At 36.5% G+C, this 27,771-nt stretch overlaps 1 protein-coding gene and 1 pseudogene across 2 annotated transcripts; one reads left to right on the top strand and one right to left on the bottom strand.

The window, feature by feature from the left end:
• Positions 1-989: 989 nt before the first annotated feature.
• LOC145805525 (uncharacterized) lies at positions 990-1,594 on the top strand. Its single transcript, XM_082900680.1, has 2 exons — positions 990-1,531; positions 1,582-1,594. Exons 1-2 carry the CDS (start codon positions 990-992, stop codon positions 1,592-1,594), a joined length of 555 nt encoding a protein of 184 aa, XP_082756806.1.
• Positions 1,595-14,829: 13,235 nt separating this feature from the next.
• On the bottom strand, positions 14,830-15,627 carry LOC114278191 (ethylene-responsive transcription factor ERF023 pseudogene; annotated as a pseudogene). Its single transcript, XR_014348039.1, has one exon. The product of XR_014348039.1 is annotated as an ethylene-responsive transcription factor ERF023 pseudogene (transcript).
• Positions 15,628-27,771: the final 12,144 nt, after the last annotated feature.

Here is a 27,771-nt window from a genome sequence, read left to right as displayed (position 1 = left end):
TTCAATACAACAATCAACCCAAAAATTTAACCCAACTTCCCAAACACACAAATTAAAATAGCCTACTAAAATAGTTAAAAAGTCAAAAAGTCTACTAAAATAGTCACTTCCCAAACGAGGCCATTGTTTAGTAATTTTTAACTTACCAAAATGTCCTCATATATTTAAGTTAGTTGTTTGATTGTTTGTCATCCGCACAATCACAATTGCATTTCCAAGAGTTGTCGAGTTTGCTAACAAACTATTACTACTGAAAAAATGCGAAGACTCTAGGGCTCCGTTGGGGAAGAGATATTTGGGGGTTTTTTTTTGGCTATTTTAGCCATAAAATACAAAATAAGTTATTTTAGTCACAAAAAACAAAACATCACATCCAACCTGTGAATTATGTAGTTTATATTATTCATTAAGGATAGTTTAGTACTTTAGGTTATTAGGGTTTCATTCTATTGCTTATATATTTGTACTTCTTTTGATTAATCAATGAACACAAGTTTTGTCATCTGTTAACATGGTATCAGAGTTAATTTTCAAACATTAGCATACCTGTCGCAGTCATTCTTCGCAAGGTTGTTGTCGCAGCTCTTTCTTCCTCTTCGCAAGGCTTCGTTACAAGGCTTCGATGATCTGTCGCATTCGTAGGTCATCACCGAAGCAGTTGGTTCTGGTTCAATCGAAACCCTAGGAAGCCGTCATCGCTGGTCTGTGGTCCTTCGTCACTGGTCTCTGGTCCATTCGAAGACCTAGGTTGGGTATCTTACTGATCTGTAGTCCTTCATCGCTCTGGTCGGTGGTCCTTCATCGCTGGTCTCTATCTTTGTCTTCATCGCTGGTCCATTTGCCTTCATCGCTGGTCTCGATCTTTGTCTGGTTCAGTTGAGGACGAGGACCAAACATCGCTACTCTTCACAGGTCGAGCATCTCTCTCTCTCTCTCTTCTCTGCTGCCTTTTACTCTAGTTTGAATGCATTGTAGTTTGGGTATACAATATGGCTAATGATAAATTGCAAGCTATTACTACTAAATTAGATGGTACCAATTATTCTTATTGGTCTCATGTGATGAAAAATTTTATAATGGGTAAAGGCATGTGGAATTATGTTATTGGTATAACTATTAGACTTGTGGAATCTCAAGAAACTGTGGCCGATGTTGCTAAATGGGATAAGGAAAATGCACAAATTCTTACTTGGTTTCATAATTCAGTTCAAACTACCATTGGTATGAATTTTTCCAAGTATTCTACTTCTAAACAAGTTTGGAACTATTTGAAGACTATGTACCTTGAGTCTAACTTTGCAAAACAGTATGAACTTGAGATGTCTATTCGCAGTGTTAGTCAGAAAGATAAGTCCACTCAAGAGTTCTACAATGAGATGACTACTTATTGGGATCAGCTTGTTTTGATGGAACTGTCCGATTTGCAGTTACTTGACAGTTATATCAAGTATCGGGAGAAACAACATCTTGTTCAATTTCTCATGGCCCTTCGTAATCAATTTGAGCCACTTCGGGAAGCTATTCTTCATCGGTTTCCCTTGCCTTCTGTGGATGGTGCTGTCCGTGAGCTTATTGCGGAAGAAACTCGGTTTAAGGTGGCTCATGGTACTCCTACTTCCCAGCCAGTTTCTGCCACTCCTCCGCTCTTGCCCACCCCATCTTCTCGTTTATTTCAAGTTATTGGTAAGCCCAAGTCTCGGGTTTCCATGGATGAGTGCAGCTTCTGTCATCAGAAAGGCCATTGGAAACATGCATGTCCTAAACTTTTGCAGCCCAAGGGTCGTTCATCTGGTTCACCATTCGCTAAGCCGACATTTTTAGGATCTCGCTCATCTGCCGCCTTTTCTGCACCAGTTTCTGAGAATGATCCATCTTCCAATATGCAGTCTATGTTTGAGCAGTTCAAGTCTTTCATGGTGGCCAATCCAAATCTTTCGTCCCAAGCCTCCGCTATGACTACCACTCAGTTCGGTTTGTCTGGTTCATCCTCTTCAGGTAATATCTATACTTCGTGGATCTTTGATTCTGGTTGTTCACATCATATGACCCCGGTTGCATCTCTCCTCAGTAATTGTGTCTCTCCTTCTTCTTCTATCACTATTGCTACTGCTAATGGTTCTTCTATGCCTGTACACTCTGTTGGTTCTATTTCTTGTTCCCATTTGTCTCTTTCTCCTGTATTTTATGTGCCTAACCTCTCCCTCAGTCTTATTTCTATTAGTCAATTATTTGATTCCGGTTTTGATGTTTTTTTCTCTTCTTCTCATTGTGTTGTACAGGACCGGGTATCCAAGAGGTAGATTGGGATCGGGCGTAGAGTTGGAGAACTATATATCTTGGACAGCTTATATGTTCCTCTAGAAGTGTCTTCTACTGCATTGTCTTCTTTTTGTTTAAATAATAAGTCCTCTTTGTTTTATATTTGGCATTCTAGGTTAGGTCATCTGTCGAGTGATCGGTTGAGGATGTTAGTTAGGTCTGGATATTTAGGCAATTTTCCCATTAGTGATATTTCTGAGTGTCGTGGTTGTAAGCTGGCTAAAATGTCTGCTCTTCCTTTTAATAAAAGTAGTTCTATTTCATCTTCTCTTTTTCAATTGGTCCATACTGATGTTTGGGGTCCTTTCCCTATAGTTACCAATGGTGGTTCACAATATTATGTAGCTTTTGTGGATGATTACAGTCGGTTTACTTGGGTTTATTTAATGACTCAAAAATCTGATTTTTACAAAATATATTCTAATTTTCACTTCATGATTCGCATTCAGTTTTCTACCATCATTAAAATTCTTCGTTCTGATTTGGGAGGTGAGTATTACTTGTCTGAATTTGAGGAGTGTTTAGCTATTCATGGAACTATTCATCAGTCTTCGTGTTCTGACACTCCTGCACAAAATGGTCGAGCTGAACGCAAACATCGCCATCTCCTTGATACAACTCGCTCTTTGTTGCTCTCATCTTTTGTCCATTCTGTTTTCTGGGGAGAAGCTGTGCTTACTGCTGCATATCTTCTCAATCGGATGCCTACTCCTCTTTTCTCAGGCTCATCTCCGTATGAGCGTCTTTTTGGTGTTACTCTCAATTATTCTCTTCTTCGTATTTTTGGTTCTGCATGCTTTGTTCTCCTACCTAAACGGGCACGCTCTAAGCTTAGTTCTCGTTGTGTCCTATGTGTCTTTTTAGGGTATGACATTAATCAGAAAGGTTATCGGTGCTATGATCCTGTCACCAAAAAGCTATATGTGTCTAGGCATGTCACTTTTTTAGAAAAACTACCCTACTACACTGTACCTTCCACCCCTGTTCCTATTACTAAGGATGAATTGGTTCATGTTGACCCATTTCGTCCTAATGTTTCTCCTAATGAGTTTGTTTCTGACCTTGAGGTCTCTATTTTGCCTCTTACTAGCACTTCTAATACCTCTCCAGCTACCTTATCTCCAGCTCCCGCTTCTCCTGCTCCTCTTATTGTTTATCAACGCCGCAAAGCACTTCCGAGCTCACCTGTCTGTAGCTCTACTGTCCCTCCAACTATTTCTTTGGATCTCGCTCCTCCTGCACATCGCTTCCCAAAGCGAGATCGTCATCCTCCGAACTGGTATGGTTTTGGTAATACATGTTTTTCTCTTTCCTATCAGTCTTTTCTTTCTTGTCTTTATATATATTTTGAGCCCAGGTCTTACAAGGAAGCTTGTCATGATCCCAATTGGATTGCCGCTATGAATGATGAGTTAACTGCTTTGGCTAACACTCAGACTTGGGATTTGGTTCTATTACCTACTGATAGGAATGTTGTAGGCTGTAAATGGGTCTATAAGGTCAAAACCCTTTCTGATGGGTCTTTGGAATGGTACAAAGCTCGTCTAGTTGCCCAAGGCTTTTCTTAGGAGTATGGGATTGATTACGATGAGACTTTGCCCCCATTGCCAAGATGACTACTGTTCGTACTCTTATCTCTGTTGCCGCTGCCCATCATTGGCCCCTGTTTCAACTAGATGTCAAAAATGCTTTTCTGAATGGGCATCTTGCTGAAGAAGTGTATATGCGCCTTCCACCGGGTCTCTCTCACCCCCTTGGTGTTGTTTGTCATCTTCGCCGTGCTCTATATGGTCTCAAGCAGTCTCCTCGTGCTTGGTATGAGCGATTTCACTCTATTGCCCTTCAGCTTGGTTTTCACCCTAGTCATCATGATTGTGCTCTCTTTGTTCGGCACACTTCTGTTGGGCTTGTTCTCCTTCTCTTATATGTGGATGATATGATCATCACTGGCTCTGATTATAGTATTATTGAGGAGGTTAAGCATCAGTTGTTTCAGAAGTTCGAGATGAAGGATTTGGGGTTTCTTCGGTATTTTCTTAGTATTGAGGTTGTTACTTCTCCTACTGGGTATCTTCTCTCTCAGACTAAATATGCCCGTGATATTCTTTCTCGTGCCAATCTCACTGATGAGAAAATTGTTGACACTCCTCTTGAGTTGCATGCTAAGTTTTCTGCTTCTAATGGCGTTCCTCTTGAAGATCCCACTCTGTATCGCGAGTTGGTTGGGTGCCTTGTTTATCTCACCGTTACTCGTCCGGATATCTCTTATGCTGTGCACATTCTCAGTCAGTTTGTTTCTGCTCCTCGTTCCACATACTGGGCTGCCTTACTTCGTACTTTGCGCTACCTTCGTGGCACTTTGTTGCAGTGTTTACTGTTATCTGCCTCTTCGGACTTGACTCTCCGTGCCTATGTTGACGCTGATTGGGCAGGTGACATCTCTGATCGCGAATCCACTTCTGGTCTTTGTGTTTTCCTTGGCGATTCCCTCATATCCTGGAAGAGTAAGAAACAGTCTGTCGTTGCTCGTTCTATTGTTGAGGCTGAGTATCGTGCCATGGCTCATGCTACTTCCAAGATCGTTTGGCTTCGCTGGCTTCTTTCTGATATGGGTGTCTCTCTTTCTGATCCGACTCCGTTGTATTGTGATAATCAGAGTGCTGTCCAGATTACCCATAATTCCGTCTTTCATGAGCGGACCAAGCATGTTGAAATAGATTGTCACTTTGTCAGACAGCATCTTCAGGTTGGCACTATTACTCTCCCTTTTGTTCCCTCATCTCTTCAATTGGCCGATTTTTTTACGAAGACTCATACTGTTGCTCGTTTGTTCCATTACAACAAAACTCACTTTTAATGAAATAAAATGCACATTGAAGATATCATTCTACAACGCACGATATGAAGTCGTATTATGACATGTCATGAAAAGTCGTTTACTTCAAGTACATTTCATTGTATGTCGTTAAAAACCTTTTAACAACGGATCTTATACGTCATATTTGATTTTTCTATAATTACTTTTGCACGCTGTTAATTCAAGAGACAAATCATGACGTTCATTATTAATTGTTGAATATTTAATACAACAACCTATTTTGCCTGTCGTAGATAACCCTAGTTTCACAACATTTTTTACATGTTGTAGAATATGTATATATATATATATATATTTAAAATTCAGTAAATTTTATTTCACATGTTTTGTACAATCTAAGAAAATATTACAAACAAGTTTCACAAACATATATATAATTCACAAACATATATATAAGTCTCAATCAACTACCGAAATATTGTTTTAAACATAAAAAATAAAATAAAATTATCCATAAGTTTTGAACATCCAAAAACTATCTATACATTTCAAATTATCCAAAATTATGTTTTTAAATATCAAAAACTATTCTCAAGTTCAAAATTGTCCAAAACGTTCGAAACGATTATAAAGAAATTCTTAAGTTCTAAATTATCCAAAAACTATCCATATCTAAGTTTCTAAACATGCCCAAAATTATTCAGAGGTTATAAAAAACCATTCATCAAAATCATATTCAAACCTGTTCATAGATTATAGAAATCTACTCGAAGTCAAAGTTGATAAAAAGCAACAGTACTTTCAATATCATCCAAATTCAACAATTTGATGTATTAATACCATGCCCTACGCATGTCATAGAAAGGTTCATTATTTATAGCTAACATAAGAAGTTGTAAAAAAATGTCATTATTAGCATTGATAGTATAGACAATTGATATGCCGTTATTAGAATATTATTTACAATACGAAATAATAGAAAGTCATAAAATTAAAAAATTATAACTTGCATTTATTATATATTATATGTCATTGATATGATGTCATAGAAGAAGGAAAGAGAGAGAGGGGAAAAAAAAAACAAGTAGTTGCTTGATTGTTTTGTTTGTCATCCGCACAGCCACAATTGCACTTCTAAGAGTCAGCGATAGTGACGTCTAAGACTAGAAGACCTCAGACGAGCCACCTTTAATGCATAACTTGTGTGTGAATTTTGTAGTATGGCAACGAATCTGCACGACTGATGCAAGTCAGCGAAAGCGGCTTTCTTATACGTATATATGGTGCAGCATGAAGGGATCAACATTGCGTATATAAACATGTACAATTGGTGTTAACATGAATTAAGTTATTTTCCACTTATCTGTAACCTCCTTACTTTACGGGCAACCAACCTAATAAATGTTAAGCTAAGAGACCTGTTATGTATTGTCAGGATTAATACATAACAGTTATTACGTTGGTTTATATACATATTTAGATTAAGATAGTAGAGTACAAGATTATAGAAAACTCATTGTGTAAGATTTGGTTACTTAATTGTATGAAATTAGGATTTTTTTGGATAGATTATCATAAATAGCTATGTGGATTATAAGATTTTCCGAGAGAGATTGAGAGATTAAGAAGAGAAAAAAATAAGATGTAAATAATGAGATTAAAAAAAAAAATCCCATGAAGGCATCGGGATGAGCAAGGGTTCAACTACTGGGGTTCAGGTAGTAGTGTGCGTTTTCAGTGTATTAGCCATGTCACATATATTCTTTATTTTATTGATAATAGAAGCTCTCTCTCTCTCTCTCGGATGTAATCAATTTGGATCGAATCACATAAATTTGTGTAATTATTCTTCTCTTTACTGTGTTCGTGGGTATACTTCCTTTTGCATTGGTGGATACAGAATAAATCCTACCAAGTGATATGAAAGATTTATGTTGTCGATCCTAGGTGTGGTTGGCAGAGGCATGATCGGAATAAGAAAATTCATGATTCAAGAGAAAGAAATCAGTGTGATGGTGTAACAACCCCGATCCGTAAATAACTACTAATTCGTAATTAAGAATGCTAATTAAGTGTTCATAATGGAATTATGTGTTATTATTAATTGTGATATGTGCTTTGTGATAATTTGTGCATATCTATCTGATTTGAAAACTATTTGTCATGATTTCGGCTTTGAATCTGAAATTGTTAGCCTAAATGCTTTCAGAAACCGAATTTGAGTTTATGAATTGACTAACTAGAATACTTGGAACCATATGAGAAATTTTGTTAAAAATTGATTTAGTTCAATAAAATCGCATGTGATTAAATTGAGCCTTAATTAGAACTATTTTTGATTAATTAAATTTTGTGCTAACCTCGACTAATTAACGTTTCTTGTGTTTGATTTAAATGATACATGATTGGTACCTAATCTAATCCTATTAATGATCCAAGATGTGATTAAGTGTATGATGTGCTAAGGCATTTTGTAATGTTGGGTGTGGAGGATTAAAATCCTTTAGTGGGTGTGTGTTGAGAAATCTGTGTGGGTGTATTGAGAAATCTAAGTTAGGCATTTGGTGATATTGAATGTAAGGGATTACAACTCTTGTGGGTGTGTTGGAATAATGCATGTGTGTGCACGTGTTGTGTATTCAAATGTGAGAGTGTGTGTTGTGTAGTTTCTGATGAGATATGAGGAAATGTAGGCAACATTCCTTAGCTCATTCTACTTCATTGAGTTGAGAGTTCAAGCTTAAGAGAGAGAGAGAGAGTTTGGCTTTAGTGAGAGAGAGCTCAAAAGTTTGAAGAAGAAGAAGAAAACTACGAAAATTTATCTCACATTCCTGAAATTAAAGCCTTGGGTAAGGATTCTATGTCTAATTTCTGTAGCTATTCCTCCATGCATCATGATTTCATCAAGTTTTAAGCTACTTTCATGAGAGTGCAAGAAATGGGTCTTTGAACATGTAGCTTACTTTCATGTGTATTCATGGTAGATCATCTTTGATTTTATCATTTTGAGTTTGAGTTTTAAAGTCCTTGCATGCATGTGAGTTTAAATCATGTCCATTGTTTCATAAATTTATGGGTTTGTTGATCACCATTTGCATGATATGAAAAACCATGAAAAGAGTTGAAAAATCTTGCATGAAGGAGTTTTGATTCAAATCTTTCAAGAATTGATGAGTTTTTGAATAAAAGATGTTTTAAGGGTCTTGTATTGAAGTTTTCTAAAACTATTTTTATGTGTTTGATCAAATCATGCAAGACCCCAAATTTTGAAAGTTGTTTGGAAGCCATTTTTGTTAAGCTTGACGCTCAGAAATTCATATATGGCTCGAGCGAAGAAGTGGTGGCTCGAGCCAACATTACGAGCTCCCAGTATTTTGAACTCTGCAAAAGCTGGCTCGAGCGAAGGAGTGGTGGCTCGAGCGAGATCAGGTTTTGCCTTCAGCTGACTCTAGCCACGAAAAGCTGGCTCTAGCCACCAGCTTATTTTCAGCATGTTTTCAAAAGATGTTTTAAGTACATATCTTCACTCCCATCTCTTTTCGAGCATTCTTAGGCATGATTTAAGTACATATCTTCACTCCATGCATCATGATTTCATCAAGTTTTAACAAGCTAAGAAACAACATACGTAAGTGAATTAGAAATTATGTGTCGAATCCGAGTATGTGGTTCTATATGAACAAGATATGTGACATGGAATGAATAGGAAGTTAAAGCAAGAAAGCTAAGCCATGAATGGCCACATGAATGAGTAATAATGAGACATGTTTTGTGCTATGTACATTTATGTTTGTAGGTCAAGACTCGAAGACTGACGAACCGTTTCTAGAAGCCCACTATGAGTAACGTTATTGTAAAGGTATGTTTATATGACTTATGTTCCAAATGTGATTTGATAAGTTATGATTTCTAAAATAATATTTGTTTACGTGAACGAATGTCCTATGTTTGAAATCTATTATGGCATCCATAGATAGTCCCAAGTCATGGGGGACGGCATATTAATGTGGGTCCATGACATATATGTAATTACAAGATCTCGTTAGCCACTTCATTGTAGTGATATGTATGTTTAATCGGTATCCGAAACCGATTACTCTAGTCAGAAGATGATATGTGATGTGTTCTATGGGATGTACCATTATTATGTTCGGATATGAGGATGATTATGTTATGATCTGTTCTATGATTATGAAATGTTCAGAATTCGTTCACTAACCTCTTTATATTGATGTTATTCACTGGGTTTTAGCTCACAGTGTGTATATATATATATATGTATAGGTGAGCGTTTTGGAGATCAGGCCTGAAGACTTTTGTCTGGATCTATGTCTTGTTGTCAGCTAACCATTGTGCCTCACGTGGAGGTTCCTGAAGTGTCACGTGTTTTAAGCTCTGTTATTTCTGTATATAAGACTCGTTTTGTTTTTGCTTCCTGTACTTAAGATGTTATAGCTAAGTGTGTGGGTATAATGTGAAAGTGCTTTTTGGTTATGTATATAAAGTTTTAAATATTCTGTTTCATGTAAGTCTACACAGCTCATTGGACAACTATATTTATGTATTTGCTTCCGTTAGCCCCTTTAATTTTGTTAATCAGTTCAGAGGTCTTCGGTAATCCAAAGATTACTGGCCGGTTACGACGCTAAACCTATAGGGGCAGGTTTGGGTCGTGACAGATGGCAAGAAAAAAATGTGAAATTCCAATTGAAGAAGCATGCCACATATATATAGTTAAAGTTGGTGAAATGACTAATAGGTTGATAAAAATTCAAGGCAAGGGTGATCTTTATGGTTTTCAGGTGCTATAGATTCATTGGTATAGTTAGAATTTTCAGATTTTAAATGATTTGATGGGATTGGATAGATTCAAGGATGATCAAAGGTGATTGTATGTGATCTAAGTGATCAATGAGTAATTTGATTCAATCGACAAGGAAGTTCAGTCAATGCAGGTCAATCATACAGTTTTTTTTTTTTTTTTGGACATTATGATTGGCAATTTGTATAGGCTCGTGGAGTATATGTTATAACAAGAGAGGAATTGTTATTAATCATTTGACGAGTACCATGAGTCATGTGTAAACAGTGGTGAACAACAGTTGTAAGGATATTTAGTGACCACAAAGAGGAAGACAGCAGTTTGTTGGATGCTCATAGAAGGAAGCTTTAAGTATAGAACTTGAGACGTCGCAACAAGAAAGTGTACATCGAAGGAAGTCGAGTCTCTTTTCTATGGGGGTTTGGTTCATGGTAAAGAAGACACCTTAGGAAGGTGCAATAGATCTCATGGGCTCGAGTATGAGGACCAAGGAAGTCATGAAAGACACGTTTGAGCACTATTGTGTGAGGTGAAAATAAGATGGGGCACTCGATTCAGGGGGTACAATATATTCTAGGTGAAGTAGAGTCTAATGCAAACCAAGATATCAAAGTTAGAGGGTGTATGGGGTGGGGTGGGGCGGGGTGGGGTGGGATTGGGGGGAGGGGGTAAAGGAAAAATAGAGATATAAGGGATGAGAGAAAAAATATCGTGGACACTAAGGTGAGCAAGGGCTCAAGTATCCTTGAGTATGTGGTTCGGGTAGTGGTGTGAGTTTTGAGTGTTTTGGCTATCTCATATGTATTTTTTATTTTTATCATAAGTTCTCTCTTCTGTGAATGTAAACAATTGGTACTGAACCACATAAATTTGAGTATGATTGTTTTTTTTCCTTTGGTGTGTTTATGGTGTGCTTCTATTCTTGTTGGTGGGATGTGGTATAAATCCCTACAATTTTTGTTTAGTTTCAAAAAAAAATTGATAAAACTAAAACGACTTGAAGGTGCGCAAAACTACCCTTGCAAAGCACGTGCTTTTTCATTAGTTTTCAAAAATATATTTCTCATTCATTTTTTTTTTTGAAAAAAAACATAATAAAATGAAAAAGGTTATAATTATTGAATCGAGCTAATTTCTACATGAATGATATACGTGAAGGGTCCTACAACCACTACAAATATTAAGGTTTTGGAGACAAAAAGTTAAGAACAAAAACACTTTTTAAGAACCAAATATATTTGTTGCAACAAAATTCGACATTTAGTTATGAATTATTATCTTTTTAGGATCAAATTTTTTTTGTCTACAAAAATAAATATTTTTGTGACCTAATAATTTTGTCTCCAAAAGTATATTTGTTAGTGACATTTTGAAAAATTTGTCGCTAAAAGATCATTTTTTAACTTTTCATGACAATCTTTTAGCGATTATTTTCGCAACAATAGGAATTGGTTTTCACTTTTGAGAACAAAAAAATTTGATTTCTAAAACTCTTGTATATTTTAGTGAAAATGAATGGTTCAAATAATCAAAACAGGATATGTGATAAGCCCCTTAAATTCTCTCAAGTTAAGATTTGAATTTGAGAAAAGTATAATCCTTTTTTCCCAGTGTATTGTTTGAATTTCATCTCCATGGGAAAAACAATTTAGTGTGTAAACTAAAAGTGGCTGCCATACAAAAGAATAACAAATAAAGATGATGAACTTCTTTGTTCAATTTCGAGGGGAGGAATGGCATCAACAAACCCCCCCTCCCCTCCAAACACTTCCATAGAGGAGGTTGGGGTTCAAGTTCTGGCAGGGACGTGAGTTTGGGGAGAGGGTTGGGAGAGATGGAGAATTAGGAATATTCAAGAGATTTTGCTCATAAAAAATGGTATATGTTACACATAATTCCGTTTTTTTAATTAATTTTCTCATTGTTAGACATAAATAAATTAAGTTTTATATACATTTATTAATATGACTTACACTTACTTACATATCTAAGAGTAAAAAAATAAATTAAAAAATGAGATTATATATATTACATTTACTCAAAAAATAAAATAAATAAAAAAGGAGTTTCTTATGTAGGTGGGTAAAATGAAGGGAAAATTAGTCTAACATCATTCTCTAACTTTGCGTAGTAGAAAAGATCCACAAATATTTTTTCTGTTAGATAAAATCCCTCATATCCTTTACTTTTGTTTTATTTAAAAAAAAATACAAACGTTACCCACACTCTTCTCTCTTCTCTCTCTGTATATTTGTGTCTGTCTTCTCTCTCTTTACCTATTTAGGTCTCTCTCTCTCTCTCTTTCATCCATCTCTCTAGTCTCTCTCTTTCTAAACCCTAAAACCCAAATCCACCATTTCCTCACTCTCCGACGCTGCCATATTCGTCTCTCTTTCTCTCATCCATCTCTCTGGTCTCTCTCTTCCTAAACCCTAAAACCCAAATCCACAATTTCCTCACTCTCCGACACTGTCATATTCTTCTTCTCTTTTTCTTTATAGATTTGGATTTCTCTACCACCTCACAATCTTCTCTTCCCAAACCTTAGAACCCAAATCGACCATCTTCTCATTCTCTGCCACCTTCGCCTCCTTCCACTCCGATGACTATTTCATGAACGTCGACTTTGTCCATATCTTCGACGCCAAGTTTCGAACCCCTTTCTGCTGCCTTTGTGGCCATGTTTGCCCAATTGACCTAGTCCACTATCATAAGTATGGGTCCTTGATCTATTTGCTGAAGAATAAGGAGCGGGTGATCATGGATAACAATAAACTCGCGAATTTGGAGGAATTTGGAGGACTTGTTAAAATTTCTCTGAACCTATATCAGAGAAATTTAACTGGACTTTTACCAGAAATTTCTCTAGACTTCTACCAAAGAATTTAGAAGTCCTGCTGAAATTTTTCTGGACCTATACTAGAGAAATTTCATTAGACCTTTACCAAAAAATTTTCTGGACCTATACCAGAGAATTTGGAGGACCTATTGAAATTTCCAGAGAAATTTGGAAATTTCACTGCACCTATACCAAAAATTTCTCTAGATTTTTGCCAGAGAGTTTGGAAAACCTACTGAAATTTCTCTAGACCTATACCAGGTAAAATTAATCTGAATTTTTCTTCATAGAGTAATTTGTGTAAAATTTGTCTAAAATTTTACTACACCTATACCAAAGAAATTTATTCGTGAAGAGAAACTTTTTTTAAATTTCACTAGATCTATACTAGAGAAATTTCACTAGACCTATATTTGAAATTTCTCTGTCATATTGATCTTCTTTGGCCATCACACACTTGCAATACAAAATTTCACTGGACCTATATTTGAAATTTCTTTGTCATGTTAATTTCTTTGAATTTTTTCTACAAACGTAGTCAGAGAAATTTACTTGCATGTTGATTTTTTCTATCACATTTGACTTTTCTCTGAAATTTCTCTGTAAATGTAGTCAGAGAAATTTACTTGTATGTTTATTTTCTCTAACACATTTGGTTTTCTCTGAAATTTCTTTGCAAATGAAATTAGAGAAATTTACTTGCATGTTGATTTTCTCTTAACACATTTTAGGGGTGTAATTTTGGCCCGGCCCATACGGGCTCGGGTCGGGCTCGGCCCATGTCGGGCCTTGAGGGCTCCCATAAAAAATCGAGCTAGACCAGGTCGGTCCACGGGCCAAAAAATAGGCCCAGGCCCAAGCCCAGGCCCAGGGGTATTTGGGCTTTGGGCGGGCTTGGACGGACCTAAACAAATTTTTAAATTTTTTCTACAAAAATTTTATTATTTTTCATTAAAAATAACATTGCGCCTCAAGCGGGTTGGGCGGGCCGGGCCTCCGGTAGAGTTTTTGAGTGGGTCTTGAGCTGGCCCACGGTCCAGGCTGGGCTTCAAAGCGATGGCCCAGGCCTTGGCCCAAGGCTTCGGGCTGGGCTTGGGCTCGGGCCCAAACGGGACTAAATGCCGTGGGCGGGCTTCAGGCCGTCCATAGGCCGCGGACTAATTTTACACTCCCAACACATTTGACTTCTTTAAAATTTCTCTGCAAATGTATTACTTTTATGTTGATTTCAAACTCAATGAAATATTGTCAAATTTTTTTTTTTTTGAATTTCATATTCATTATGGATCTTGTTTGATAGATCTCTACGAGAGTATTTCAAATATATATATATATATATATATATATTATTAAAAATTGACAATTTTCAAAAAGTGAAAGATGTTTGAATGTAAAATGTAAAGATATTTTGGTCAAATAATTTTAGAGGGAAGAAGCGCATGTTTTTGAGAGACTTGAGATAGTATGAAAGTTTGAAACGTCTTTTATCTCTTAAAATTGTAATATTAGGAACCTAAAAAAAAAAAAAAAACACCTGTAAAATGAAACTGAATTGAAAAAAATAATAATAATTGGCCGCACATGGAAATGTTTTTTATTTAACTTTTGTCACATTTGAGCCTTGCAAACACATTAACTGCTAGCTGGTATAATTGTCCTCCATGCTTTAATTATGTTGTGTTTGGTTGGGAATTTAGGGATGGATTTGAAAAAAGAAAAAAAAATGTGTGTGAAATTATGTGAAATGTAGGTATATTTTATTCACATTTCACATTCTTTTTTCATTTCCCTTTCCAAATCATTATCCAAATCCCCTAACCAAACACAGTGTTAAGAAGAATTTGCTTGTCTCAAACTTAAAATCTGAATTTGACCGTAATGTGAGGTCCTTTGAGATATATCGTAGATTTCGTTTCAATAATTTAAATCGTTCATTTTATAAAATCTTCTCTATATATTATTTATGAAAAATAAATAATTTTATCTGATAATTGTAACCTTTCTATTTTAGCTCATTTGTCTCCGAACAAATAAATAAATGATAAATGTGATAAAATAAAAATGATATAATTACCATACCGACTTAACTTTTTTTTCTAAAGATAATATACATACAAAACTCTATAAAAATAAACGGTTCAAATTATTAAAACAATAGCTGAATCCTAAACGGTTAAGTTCAAATTTTGAACTTGGGATAATCCCCATCGAATTAAAAAATCCCCATACAACCAACACATACCAAGTTTCATTTCAGCATATCCTCCCACTGACTCTCCGGCAGCCAAAATTCCCTCCGAAATTCCATCAACTCCGGCAGCTCTATCTCACTCCAAAAATCATCCTCATTCGATGTCTTCGATCTTCCCTTTTTCTCGTCTGAAGTCCCAACATGAGCAGCCGCAGCAGCAGCAGCAGCAGCTGCAGCCTGAATATCTTTGGGAGTTGAAGTGGAAGGCCTAGGCAGAAGCTCAATCTCTTCGGGAAAATTAAGCAAAGCTTTGTTACCTTTGAGACAATACGATGCCACGTCGTGAGCCCTGGCCGCCATCTCGGGAGTGTTGAAGGATCCCAGCCATATTCTGTTGTGTTTTCTGGGCTCTCGAATCTCCGATACCCATTTCCCCCACTGCCGTTTTCTCACTCCTCTGTATGCCTTCTGGCTTCTACTACTTTCGGATTGTTTTGCACTCGAAGATGATGGTGGTGGTGGTGGTGGTGGTGGTGGTGATGATGATGATGATGATGGCTTTGGCAACTTCCTCAGGGTTTCTTCTGAGTACACTGCTGGTGTTGGTGGTGTTGCCATTTATGCTTCACTTGTTTTGTATTTCAACCTTTGTAATGTATAGCCTTTTTATAAAGGCATTAAGTGAGTGTAGAGTGAACCTTTAGTACTGCCAGTGACACTATAGTAATGAAATGTTGTAATCAAGACATTGTGCATTGCATTATTATTATTAGTACGTACATTAAAAAATATGTATTTTAAAAAATGGGATATCTAAGTACTTATCAACACTTATTAGTCCTAATTAATTTTTTATAACCCAATTAGTCCTGTGAGTCAGAAAATTTTCCAAGAAAACTCTTTTATTAGTTAACACGCGCTTTTTTTTCTAGTAGTTAAATATTTATCTTTTGCACAGAAAGAAAGTTACCAAAAATGGTAATGTGAATATTGTCTCAGCATATTTCATATCATCTTCATCGCTAAAACAATGCGACGAGTCCGCTAGGCAAGTTGCCCACATTGCTCGTAGTCCTGGCCAAACTCTCGTCTTATCAAAGTTCATATTTAAAAATTTAAATAACCCTCAAGATATTGATTCGTAATTATATTTTAATTTAAAATAATAAATAACAATCCTAATCAAACAATCAAGACATATTGGTACAACAATTTAAACTAAAAAAAATCATAATTGGAGCACCTCCAATTGTGATAAAAAATCACGGGCTAAAACCACAAAACAATCCACTAAAAAAATAAAAAAGAATTACACATAAGTACTCTCAATTACTAGACGAATCTATGCCCGAATTAAACCAAACCTAATGTACCCCTTCCAACACCGTTTTTACCTCAAAACTGTCTTACCCAACGTTGAATCTACAACGCCAATGTCGAATCCACAACGATGAGTCACTCCGAAATCTACCAAGGCTTCGGATCCAAGTTTTCCAGAATCTAACGAAGAATACCTCTCTTTATGTGAATAAAAGAAACAAGTCAACCCTTGATGTTTGACACTTTGTAATTCTTTGATCAATCGATCACCTTCTATATATCAAAGAAACTCATATAAAAACACCCTCAAATGTAAACACTTTGGGTGTGTTTGGTAACGTTTACGTTTTCAGTTTATATTTACAAAAATTTTATAAACTGATTTTTGTTTATTTTTTGTTTATTTTTAGAAAAACATAAACCACAAACGCGTTTGGTAATTGACAAAATGTTTAAAAAATTTTAAAAATATAAAAAGAGTGAAAAATGGCAAGTGGTGGCAAGTGGCGGCGCAAGACGGTGGTGGAAAGTGGTGACGGCGGGTGGTGGGTAGCTAGTGGTGGATGACGGTAGCAGGTGAGTGGGTGACGGTGGCGGGTGGTGGGTGGTAGCGAGTGGGTGGTAGCGGTGGCGGTGGCGGTGGCGGTGGCGGTGGCGATGACGGATGGTGGTGATGGTGGCAGGTGGGTGGCGAATGGCAGATGGCGGGTGGTGGTGGGTGGTGGCGAGTAGGTGGTGGTGGCAGGTGGTGGTAGTGGGTGACGGTGGCGGGTGGTGAGTGGGTGGTGGTGGTGGTGGTGGTGGTGGTGGTGGCGGCGGGTGGTGGTGGCAGGTGGGTGGCGGATGACAGGTGGTGGTGGGTGGTGGCGGGTGGGTGGTGGGTGGTGATGGTGGTTGGGTGGGTGACGGTGGTGGGTGGTAGCGAATGGGTAGTGGTGGTGGTGGCGGCGGCGGGTGGTGGGTGGTGGTGGCAAGTGGGTGGCGGATGGCGGGTGGTGGTGGGCGGTGGCGGGTGGTGGTGGTGGTGGGTGGGTAGGTAGGTGACGGTGGCGAGTGGTAGGTGGTAGCAAGTGGGTGGTGGTGAGTAGTGGTAGGTAGGTGGCGGTGGGTGATGGTGGTGGTGGTGGTGGTGGCGGGTGACAGGTGGTGGCGATGGCGGGTAAGTGGGTGACAGCTGGCTAGTGGTGGTGGGTGGGTGGTGGTGGCAGGTGGGTGGTGGGTGGTGATTGCAAGTAGGTGGCGGGCGGTGGATGGTAGTGGCGGGCGGTGGGTGGTGGTGGCAGGTGGGTGGTGAGTGGTGGTGGGAGGTGGTGGTGGGGGGTGGGAGGTGGGTGGTGGTGGCGGAAGACGGTGGTGGAAAATGGTGACGGGTGGTGGCTAGTGTTTGGTGGTAAAAAAAAAAAAAAAAAAAAACTGAAAACTGAAAATGGAAACACATTTTTTGTGTTTTCATTTTTTGGCTAAATTTATAAACTGAGACCACTGATTTATAAATCAAAAATTTTACCAAACAAGTTTTTATTTGAGTTTTTTAAATTTTTGTAAATATAAACAGAAAACTGAAAACGTAAGTGTTACCAAACAGCACCTTTGTATTTTACTCATCTCTGAGAATCTACATGAGTTAAATCCTAAAAAAGCAAACAACACACTTTATAAAAAAACAGAGTCGTGAAGATGGCTTGAGCTCACACTTCACCGCTTGAGCTGTGTGAGTAAAAGCAGTGCAAATTATATAAGCCAACCGCTCGATCACAACATCCACCATTTGAGCGGTAAAACAATTTTTTCAGAAGTTCTGACTACATACTGAAATACTAGAAGATCCACTTTACCGCTCGAGTGCACAAATGACCGGTCGAGCGGTCAAACCACTTTAACTATTGTTTTGGATTCGAAGGCGTTGCTCTAGATCCCCCAGAGGGCGCTGCCCCTTGACCCCCACAACCTGACCGGGTAGCTCGATCCCCGTACATAGTCAGCAAAGTGGCAAATAAGGATTGCTCAAGATACAGAAGGTTAGCACAAACTCCTCTAACAGGCGCAATTCGATTTGGATTCGTATCTAAACACTCACAGCCTCACTGAAACATAAAAGCAAATAAAATTACAACTGAAACGAGTTTTGTTAAATAGGATTGTTGGTTACAAAACCTAACACACATGTTAATATTCACATAAAAAATTTAATGTTGAACATATTCAAGATATTCATGTATATATTTTGTGAACATTCACATATATGTATATGTTTTGAAATTCCATATTATTGTGAACTTGACAAATTGCCGGATTGTTGCGGGAAAAAACACTATCAATACTTATATATACGATATATTATAAAATACATAATAGAAACGTAGTAGATACCATATTGCAAAGGGAATTGATATCTATGGAAAAACAAAAAAATGTGGGATATGGGATCTACTGGGGTAAATTTTCCAAACGTGTGGACTAATTGGGATACAAAAATATCCATATATACTTATTGGGTTACAAGTTTATGAAAAGGGATTTACTACCAAATTTCCAAATATATATATATATATATATATTAGTAGCGGGTTAGGATTGACCAATTTTATACAAACTTCATTAAAATATGATGCGGTAATACGGGTAAAATTATTTGTCTAGTCCACATTAAACAAAGTTGACAAAAAAACCCAAGTGCTTCGTGTTTTGAAGCAAATTGAATTCCAACTTTGTCCAATCCACATTAAACAAAGTTGACAAAAAAATCTAAGTGATTTGTGATTTGAAACAAATTGAATTGCAACAATTTTCTAACAAATAAAACTAACAATCTAAACCATCTAACACATATGAAAGTGATTTAGATTGTTGTTTCACAATTAATAAATCGACACAAACGATTTTAACGTGAAAAAAATCACAGTTAAAGCATCTCGAATTGTGATAAAAAATCACAGACAAGACACCACTATAAAGATAATGAACATACACAAGATTACCAACAATTACCCAACACACTGAAGAATTGTTTTCCACCTTTTGTGCCTCTTTCACCAACACCTTCATCTTAGAATTGACTAGCCCGATGTTGAATCCACAACACACCCGCCGAGTCCACGACAACGAGCCGCTTTGAACTCCTTCAAAACCTTCACGCTTGAACCTTCAGAATCCACCGATCAAACTCTCTTTGAATAGAAGAATCAAACAAACCCCCTTGATGTGATCAACTTAACTCATGAGATGCGATCAATCTCACAAAGACATCAAGGGAAACAAAGAAAAGAACAACAAAAGCAAACACAAACTCACAAGTTTTAAATCTGAACGTCATAACCCTAAATTTTGTTTTTCGCATAGCTTTTATAGAAACGGGGTTGCAATGACCACTCGAGCGAAAAAATGGTCGCTCGAGCGGTGTGTCTTGCACGTGAAGAAACCATAAGTGCCTTTACTCAAGCAATTAAAAGTGTGTTCGAGCATAAAAAGAGAGTTGTCAGTATCTTTGTAGGCTTGACTGAACTATTGGGAGATACATATCTTCGCTCGGGCAACCAATTGTGCGCTCGAGCGGTTCAAGTAAGAAGATGGCACTAAAGTACATTACAAATGTGTTTGTTTGCGGAATTGACAGCCCAAAGGGACCTAACAATCTCCCCCTTTGCCAATCCTGGACAAAACACTTCTAACATTAATTCCTAACAAACACACACACTAGACACAAACCCCTAACCACTCTAAACACTGTGTGAAACGAGCCACCTGCAAGGATTGTAAAGATCACACAAAGAAACTAGAAAACAGAAATAGCTAGCATAATCCAAATAATCCAAAAACAATACATAAACATCATAAATACCACTGCCCCCTTTTTGACCGGAAGAGACAAAGCAGTTAAGGCCAATGGTCCAATAAACATCCCAATATAAACAACCCAACATAAAACAAGGCCAAAAACAAAAAAAAAAAAATCTCCAAAAGAACAGTCGAACCAAAAGAAAATAGGCCAAAGATTAAAAAAAAAAAATACCCAAGATAAAAAAAACATCAAAAAACATGTCCATGTAGAGAGAAAAAGAAACAACTAGTCACTAGTATGGTGGAGGAGGTGGAGACTACTACATTTGGAGGAGAGAAAGAATCTGAGCAAGCTGTAGAGATGACTAGTCCACCGTACGCTCAATACGTCCAAGGCGTCCATCAAAGGCATTGAAATAAGCATCAAGCCGATTAAGGTGCTGGGTTATGGTCTGCTCAAATTGAAATAGCTGGTCACGAATATACCGAGGGCGGACAACCTGCTTATCCTCATCGGTGGCTGCAGTATCAAGCTCGGCTTTCTCTTCCAACTGGTCTTCACCTGCATCAGAATGACCGGCCCTCGAAGACTCCCCCTTAATATGTGCCTGACTTTGGAAGACAATCTTTTTGGTAAAAAGTTTCACGGGAGTAGCAAACTTATCATCATTGGCTGATGGAACATCAACAGACGTGAGAATACAGTTGATGAGACACCCATACGGAAAACCTAAAGACTTTTTACCTCCAAAGACAGTGATCATGTTTTGAAGAATTATGTAGTATGTGTGGTTTTAAAAGCCTATCACCGTCCTTTTTGTTCACTTTTATAATTAAAAAAAATTAAAGAAAAAAAGCCTAATTTCAAGTACATTAGTTCTAAAGATAAGAGTAATGATAAACCTAAAGCTGCTCCAAAAACTGAAAAGAAGACTATGAGAGAACAGGTAGTCAAGTGCTATGAATGCTAAGGGTTTGGGCATATTGCTCTCAAGTGTAATGCCCTCAAAATAATACATAGAACCCATCATTTTAGACATGCCATGATACAAGAGAAATCAACACCTTTCTATTCATCAGAGTAGTTCTTACAACAGTATTACATGTTAACAACAAAAGCAAATGCCCTACGGGCTTACAGCTTTCCAAGTCAACACTTGGTTACAAAAAGAAGAGTACTAACTCTATACAAAATAAGCCCTTGGCTTGATATACATGTAATACAAACAAAAGAATCAAAAAGAGTCTTCAACTCCCATAACCATCCAAGCTATGTCCTTGGAGGTGGCATGCTACCTGTACCTGAAAATGATGTCCCATAAAGGGTGAGCCAACGCCCAGTAGAGATATGCTAAACACAATATGAGCAGTAACTAAGACATTAGCAATTGATAAATATTTGACTCTCATAAACCAATTCATACACCATTTCCATTACATGACAACTGTGACCATGTTTCATTTCATTTTCCATTTCTTATTCAATTCTCAATTCACAACCATGGCTCAGAACCTGGCCAAACACTCTAAATGAGATAATGATTTATATTAAACGTTTTCCATTTCACAATAGATAAGCATACTAGCTGTATCACCATCTCAACAGATAAGCATATGAGTTATACAAACATTTTCATAGATAAGCATATGAGCTATATCAACACTTCAACAGATAAGCATATGAGTTGTATCACCGGAGTTCATCCCCTATCTTTTCCTAAACATTAACCAATTTAGAGGTCCATTCCCTATCTTCCCCTAAACCGTGGAGTACATCTCCTATCTCCTTTTACACAACACAGTGCATATAAACAGTTATCATATACATTATCAAACAATATATAAAGTTACTGTATTCTTTCAACTGTCATATACGATGACACATTCCATTGATTAGTTTTAGTTTGCCTAATCATCATGCATTGTCTACAACAATCACGACTACCCTCCACCGGTAGCCCAAGGCAATTATTTCTAAACAAATAATAAATGCGTCAACAGATAATTTATCTATATTTCCAAAAGTGAGCGATTAATAAATCCAACTTCACTAATCCATCTCATAATGAGCCAATTTCATTATATTCAACTCAATTCCATATTTTCTCAACACTTGTCATTAATTACACTAGTGACCCAAAAATACCCAAACATGGCATTTTCCCATTGATTCCCAATATTGACTCCAAGAGTCCATATATTACCAACAACATCAATATACTCATTTTGAAACCCAAATACATATTTATGGTCCAAAATAAACAAAACCCTCTTTTCAAAATTATACATTTGAAACCCTGGTTTCCAAAACCCAAAACCATTTATACAAAAACTGAACATCTAGGTCAAAACCCATAAGAGTGAGTAAAAATCCCTACCTCAAATTCAGAGCCTAAGGGAAGGAGATGAAGAAAACCAAAATGCTCCAAACTCCAAGATCCACGGATCAAAACGAAGCCCTCGACGATCAACACAACTTTTACAAAGGCCAAAGGAAAGGGAAGCACTCTAACTAGATCAAACCCTAGAGAGAATGGAGTTTCTAGAGAGAGAGGCTCTCAAAATCGGTTTTGGGGAAAGTAAGAGAGAGAGAGTGAATGTAAAAAATGATTCAAAAATGCCTAACTGCCTTCTGATATACGACATTCCCGCTTGAGCGGCGAATAGGACGCTCGAGCGTCAAGCACAAAAATCTGGACACGCTCAAGCGCAAGAAGGCCTGCTCGAGAACCAAGACACAAGAATAAAGTACATCTGCTTGAGCGCGAAAACCAGTCCGCTCAAGCGTAGATTTCCCCCTCCCAGAACTTACATCAAAAATGTATTACCCACTCGAGCTCCAACAAGCCCGTTCGAGTGCGACTCGCTCGAGCGCAGGAAATCCGCTCGAGCGTAAAAATCACTCCTGCAGAAGTTTTGCAGAGCACCAAAAATACTGGGAGTGTGCAATCTCCGCTCGAGCGCTAGACGACCCGCTCGAGCAGAAAGACCAAAAACCTGGCAGCAAGATTTTAGACCAAGGCTCAACCCACTTGCTCGAAACATACCCAACACATCCTAAAACTCAAACAAATGGAATCAAAGGATGACAATAAGATAGATACAACTACCAACTCCACGGAACCAAAGTCCGGAATACAACAGATATCGAAAGGGAAAAACGGGATCGCTATATCAAGTGTCCTTCTAAGAAGAACCGGAAGTCTACATAGTGACTTGGGATGATAAAAACGAGTTAAAGCAAGAACCTAATAAAGCCGAATCCAGTGAAGATGGAGATAATACTTTTATGGCATTCTACTCTAGCTTTTGTCAATTAGCTTCCAGGCCAGTTGAGTTTGCATATGGGCTAATTTTTTTAATTCATATTCTCCGCAATATGAATAGCTTGTTCCATTAAGTAAAGGAGGTCTATGGGTCGAGTTACCTATGCGAATCGAATCCATTAACACAAATCTCGCAAAACCACACTCTTATAGTTTTTATAAAAACAAGAACAAGCGAGCTGCTTTGATGCTAATTGAAAAATCTAAGTGATTCGTGATTCGAAATAGATTGAATTGCAACAATTTCCAAACAAACAAAACTAACAATCTAAACCATTTAGCACGTACAAAGTGATTTAAATTGTTGTCTCACAATTAATAAATTGATACAAACGATTTTAACGTGAAAAAAATCACAGTTGGAGCACCTCTAATTGTGATAAAAAAATCACGGGTGAAACGCCACTAATCAATCCAATATGAAGATAATGAATATACACAAGATTACCAACAATTACCCAACACGCTGAAGAATTGTCTTTCGCCTCTTGTGCCTCTTTCACTAATGTCTTCATCTCAAAATTGATTAGTCCGATATTGAATGCACAACACCCATGTTGAGTCCACGACAATGAGCCGCTTTGAACTCCTTCAAAACCTTTACACTCAAACCTTCAGAATCCACTGATCAAACTCTCTTTGAATAGAAGAATTAAACAAACCCCCTTGATCTGATCAACTTAACTCATGAGATGCGATCAATCTCACAAAGACATCAAGTGAAACAAGGAAAAGAACACCAGAAACAAATACAAACTCACAAGTTTTAGATCTAGACTTCGTAATCCTAAAATTTGTCTTTTGCACAGCTTTTATAGAAATGGGGTCGCAATGACCACTCGAGCGAATGAATGGTCATTCGACCGGTGTGTCTTGCAAGCGGAAAAACCATAAGTGCCTTCGTTTGAGCGATTAAAAGTGCGCTCAAGTGTAAAAAGAGAGCTCTCAGTATTTTTATGGGTGTAACTAAACAACTGAGGGATACGTATCTTCATTCGAGAGATCAATTGTGTGCTCGAGCGGTCCAAGTAAGAATAGGGCACTGAATTACATTACAAATGTGTTTGTTTGCGGAATTGACAACTCAAAAGGACCTAGTAAGGTAAAATTATTTGTCCAATCCACATTAAGCAAATTTGACAAAAAAACTCAATTACTGGAAAATTAAAGGGTTGTTTGGGGTGTCCTAAATAAGTGCACTTTTTTGTCTTTTTGGACTAAAAAATTGAGGAAAAAAATATGGATGTTTGGGTTAACTTTTTGACTTTTTATAAAAAAAATGTGTATTAAAAAATTGTATAAATTAGTGTATAGGGGAAAATTAGGATTGAGAGTTGTGCAGCCGTAATTTTTGACTTTTGGTGAATAGTGATAAATTTTTAACTTTTTGAATAACATTTTGACTTTTTGACAACTTGCCAAACTTGGCCTAATTATATTAATATCATTTTCATTAAAAAAAATGCCATGACATATTTAAATTGCTTATGCTCTAATTTGGCAATAGACTAAAATGAGGTTGGTGGTTAGATAAAATAGGTTAAGAACTCAATAAACAAAATGTCACGTCTAAATCGTAGTCATTTCACTTTTTCTTTCACAAAAAAAAAAAAAAAAAATCTAAGCGCACTTTTTAAACTTAAATTAAAATAATTAAAAAATTAAAAAAATTAACTTACTTCCCAAACGAAACCTATAAAACATATTTGAGCTTTTCCTTTACTATTTAGGCCTAGTTTGGGAATACTAAATAAGTATACTTTTTGATTTTTTATGAAATATGGGTTGGGTTTGGGTTGGGTTTGAAGTGATGTGTTAGAGAGGTGATGTGACTTAAATAAGATGATGTGACTTAAATAGGATAGTAACTTTTTGACCTTTTATCTTTTTTTAATCATGCCAAACTTGGTCTTAGAGTCAACACACCAAAAACAAAAAGTAGTGTACAAATTTTCGTTTTTGTATATGAGAACTATTGTATCAATCGTAATGGAATATGTCACATTAAAATACAAATGATAAATTAACAACTCCCTGATGGCTTTGACACTTCCTTTTGTAATATCATGGCTGGCAGCTGGCATTGGCAGTTGGAACCAGCGGCCAGAGTTACTGAGGTAAGAAAAGAAAAGAAAGAAAAAGAAGATGAAGATGAAGATGGCGGCATTTTGATAGATTCAATGGATAATTCTCACCTATTTATAAATAGTTTTGTTATTATTGTTATTATTATTATTATTATTATTATTATAAGATGAGCTGTGCTACAAACACAAAACAATTTCACCCTAATGTTCACAGATGAGACAAAAGAAGGTGAAATTGTTCTTTGACCAATTCTATGAAAGAATGAGACAAAAATGTGAAATTGTTCTTTGACCAATCCTATGAAAGAAATATTCAGTTAAAAAATTTGACTTACTTTTTAAATTTAATGTTGTGTAAAAAAAATAATTAATTAATAATTAAATATTATCAATTATTAATAAATTATTTCTTAACACATCATTAAATTTAGAAAATAAATTAAAAATAAACTTATATATCATTTTTCATCTATGAAATTGTTCTGTGTTTTTGGCTTTTCTCTTATTTCATCTTCTATACATGCATTTAATTGTCAACTGATGGGGGAAACAAATGATTTAAGGGTGCAAATAAAGGTAGATTGTACAATAAATTATTCAAATCATCTGTGTAATCAATTTGCTTGCTTGAGAAATTATTAAATATTATCTCATTGTGTGTGGTCGTGAATATATAATTAGATCTTGTTAATGATAGTTTTAAGGATTATTTATAAGAAGTATTAAATGTCAAAAAAATTATAATTTTAATAAATTTTTTATATATTTTACAACACTTTCATATATTTTAAATTATTTTTATATATTTTTTCAATAATAACAACAATTTGAAGCGTTATTTTTAACATTTTTATTTATAATTTTCTTTATATATTTTTTTATTCATATAATTATCTTCATGTTAATGTCACTATCTAAATGAAAACACACCTTACAATAGTCACTTTCGGCTAGCATCACTCAAATTATCAAGGAGTTAGTGTATGTTCAATGGTGCTATTAAAATTAAGTGTTAAAGTGTGTTATATAGGGGTGCAACTCGGGCGGGCTCAACCCGAGCAACCCGAGTCCAGCTCGAGTTTTTTTAGGGCTTGGGCAACTATATCTTGCAATCTGGACGGGCTTGGGCAAAATTTTGATGCCCGAATTGCAATTCGGGCCGGGCTTGGCCAGAACCAATGGCCAACCCGAGCAACCCGAACCCAAATTGAATTTAATATATTATATAAATTATATAATATATAATATATATATAATTTAATAAATTATATAATATATATAAATTAAGTAAAAGAGTTAGTCTTAATTTTTATTTTTTATTTTTTATTTATTTTTTGGTTAGTCTTCTATTAAGTAAAAGAGTTAGTCTTAATTTTTATTTTTTATTTTTTTTTTGTTAGTCTTCTACCATTAGATTAGCATCTTTTATGTCTACCCTTAGATCTACCTATAGGTTTCTGGACTCGGGCAATTCGGGTAATTCGGGCAATTCGGGCTAACCCGAGCTCAAAATACAAAGCTCGGGCCGGGCTTGGGCAGCAATGCTCGGGTTCATGGTCGGGCTTGGGCGGGCTTGGGCACTGCCAAATACAATTCGGGTCGGGCTTGGGCAGACCCCCAACCCGACCGAACCCGCCCGAGTTGCACCCCTAGTGTTATAGGATAAAAAATGTAAAAAGTAAATTTCATTTACGTATGTTAAGGGCTTGTTTGGTTTGTTTTTGGGATAATTATTTTTGAAAAAAATTTGGGAGAGTTATTTTAGAAATTTTTTTAGTTTGTTTGGTTGTATATTTTGAAAGTAGTTTTGGAGTTTGGGAGTTTGGGATGATTTGATATTTTGTTATAATTGAGTAGGTGTGTATGAGAGAAAAAATGATTGAGAAGGAGAGAGGAGAGAGAAAAAGTGATTGATTGATGTGTAAGAGAGAAAAAGTGATTTTGGAAATTTTTTGAAAAAAATCTCAAACCAAATAAGTTTTTGAAATTTTTTTTTTAAAACTCATCTCTAAAACTCAAACCAAACATAAGCTTTTGTTAATTTAAAAAAGAATATATACTCTAATGATATAATTAAAATGTAATATATAGATTAATAGAATATAAAAATTAAAATAATATTTTATATTATACTCTCCCTCGTCTCATTTGTGAAGTCTGCCTCATGGGTATCAACCTGCCACAAGTGCTCTCTCTCTCTCCTCTCTTCCTTCGTGAGATGGCTAGTTGCCGTTACAAGGTTAAAAAGGTTATTAACTTAACCATTAGAGTG

This window comes from Camellia sinensis, chromosome 13 (genome assembly GCF_055761805.1).
Source record: "Camellia sinensis isolate YWXY chromosome 13, ASM5576180v1, whole genome shotgun sequence".
NCBI lineage: Eukaryota > Viridiplantae > Streptophyta > Magnoliopsida > Ericales > Theaceae > Camellia > Camellia sinensis.
The sequence above is the reverse complement of the archived record's forward strand: the minus strand, read 5'-3'. Positions and strand labels throughout refer to the sequence as shown.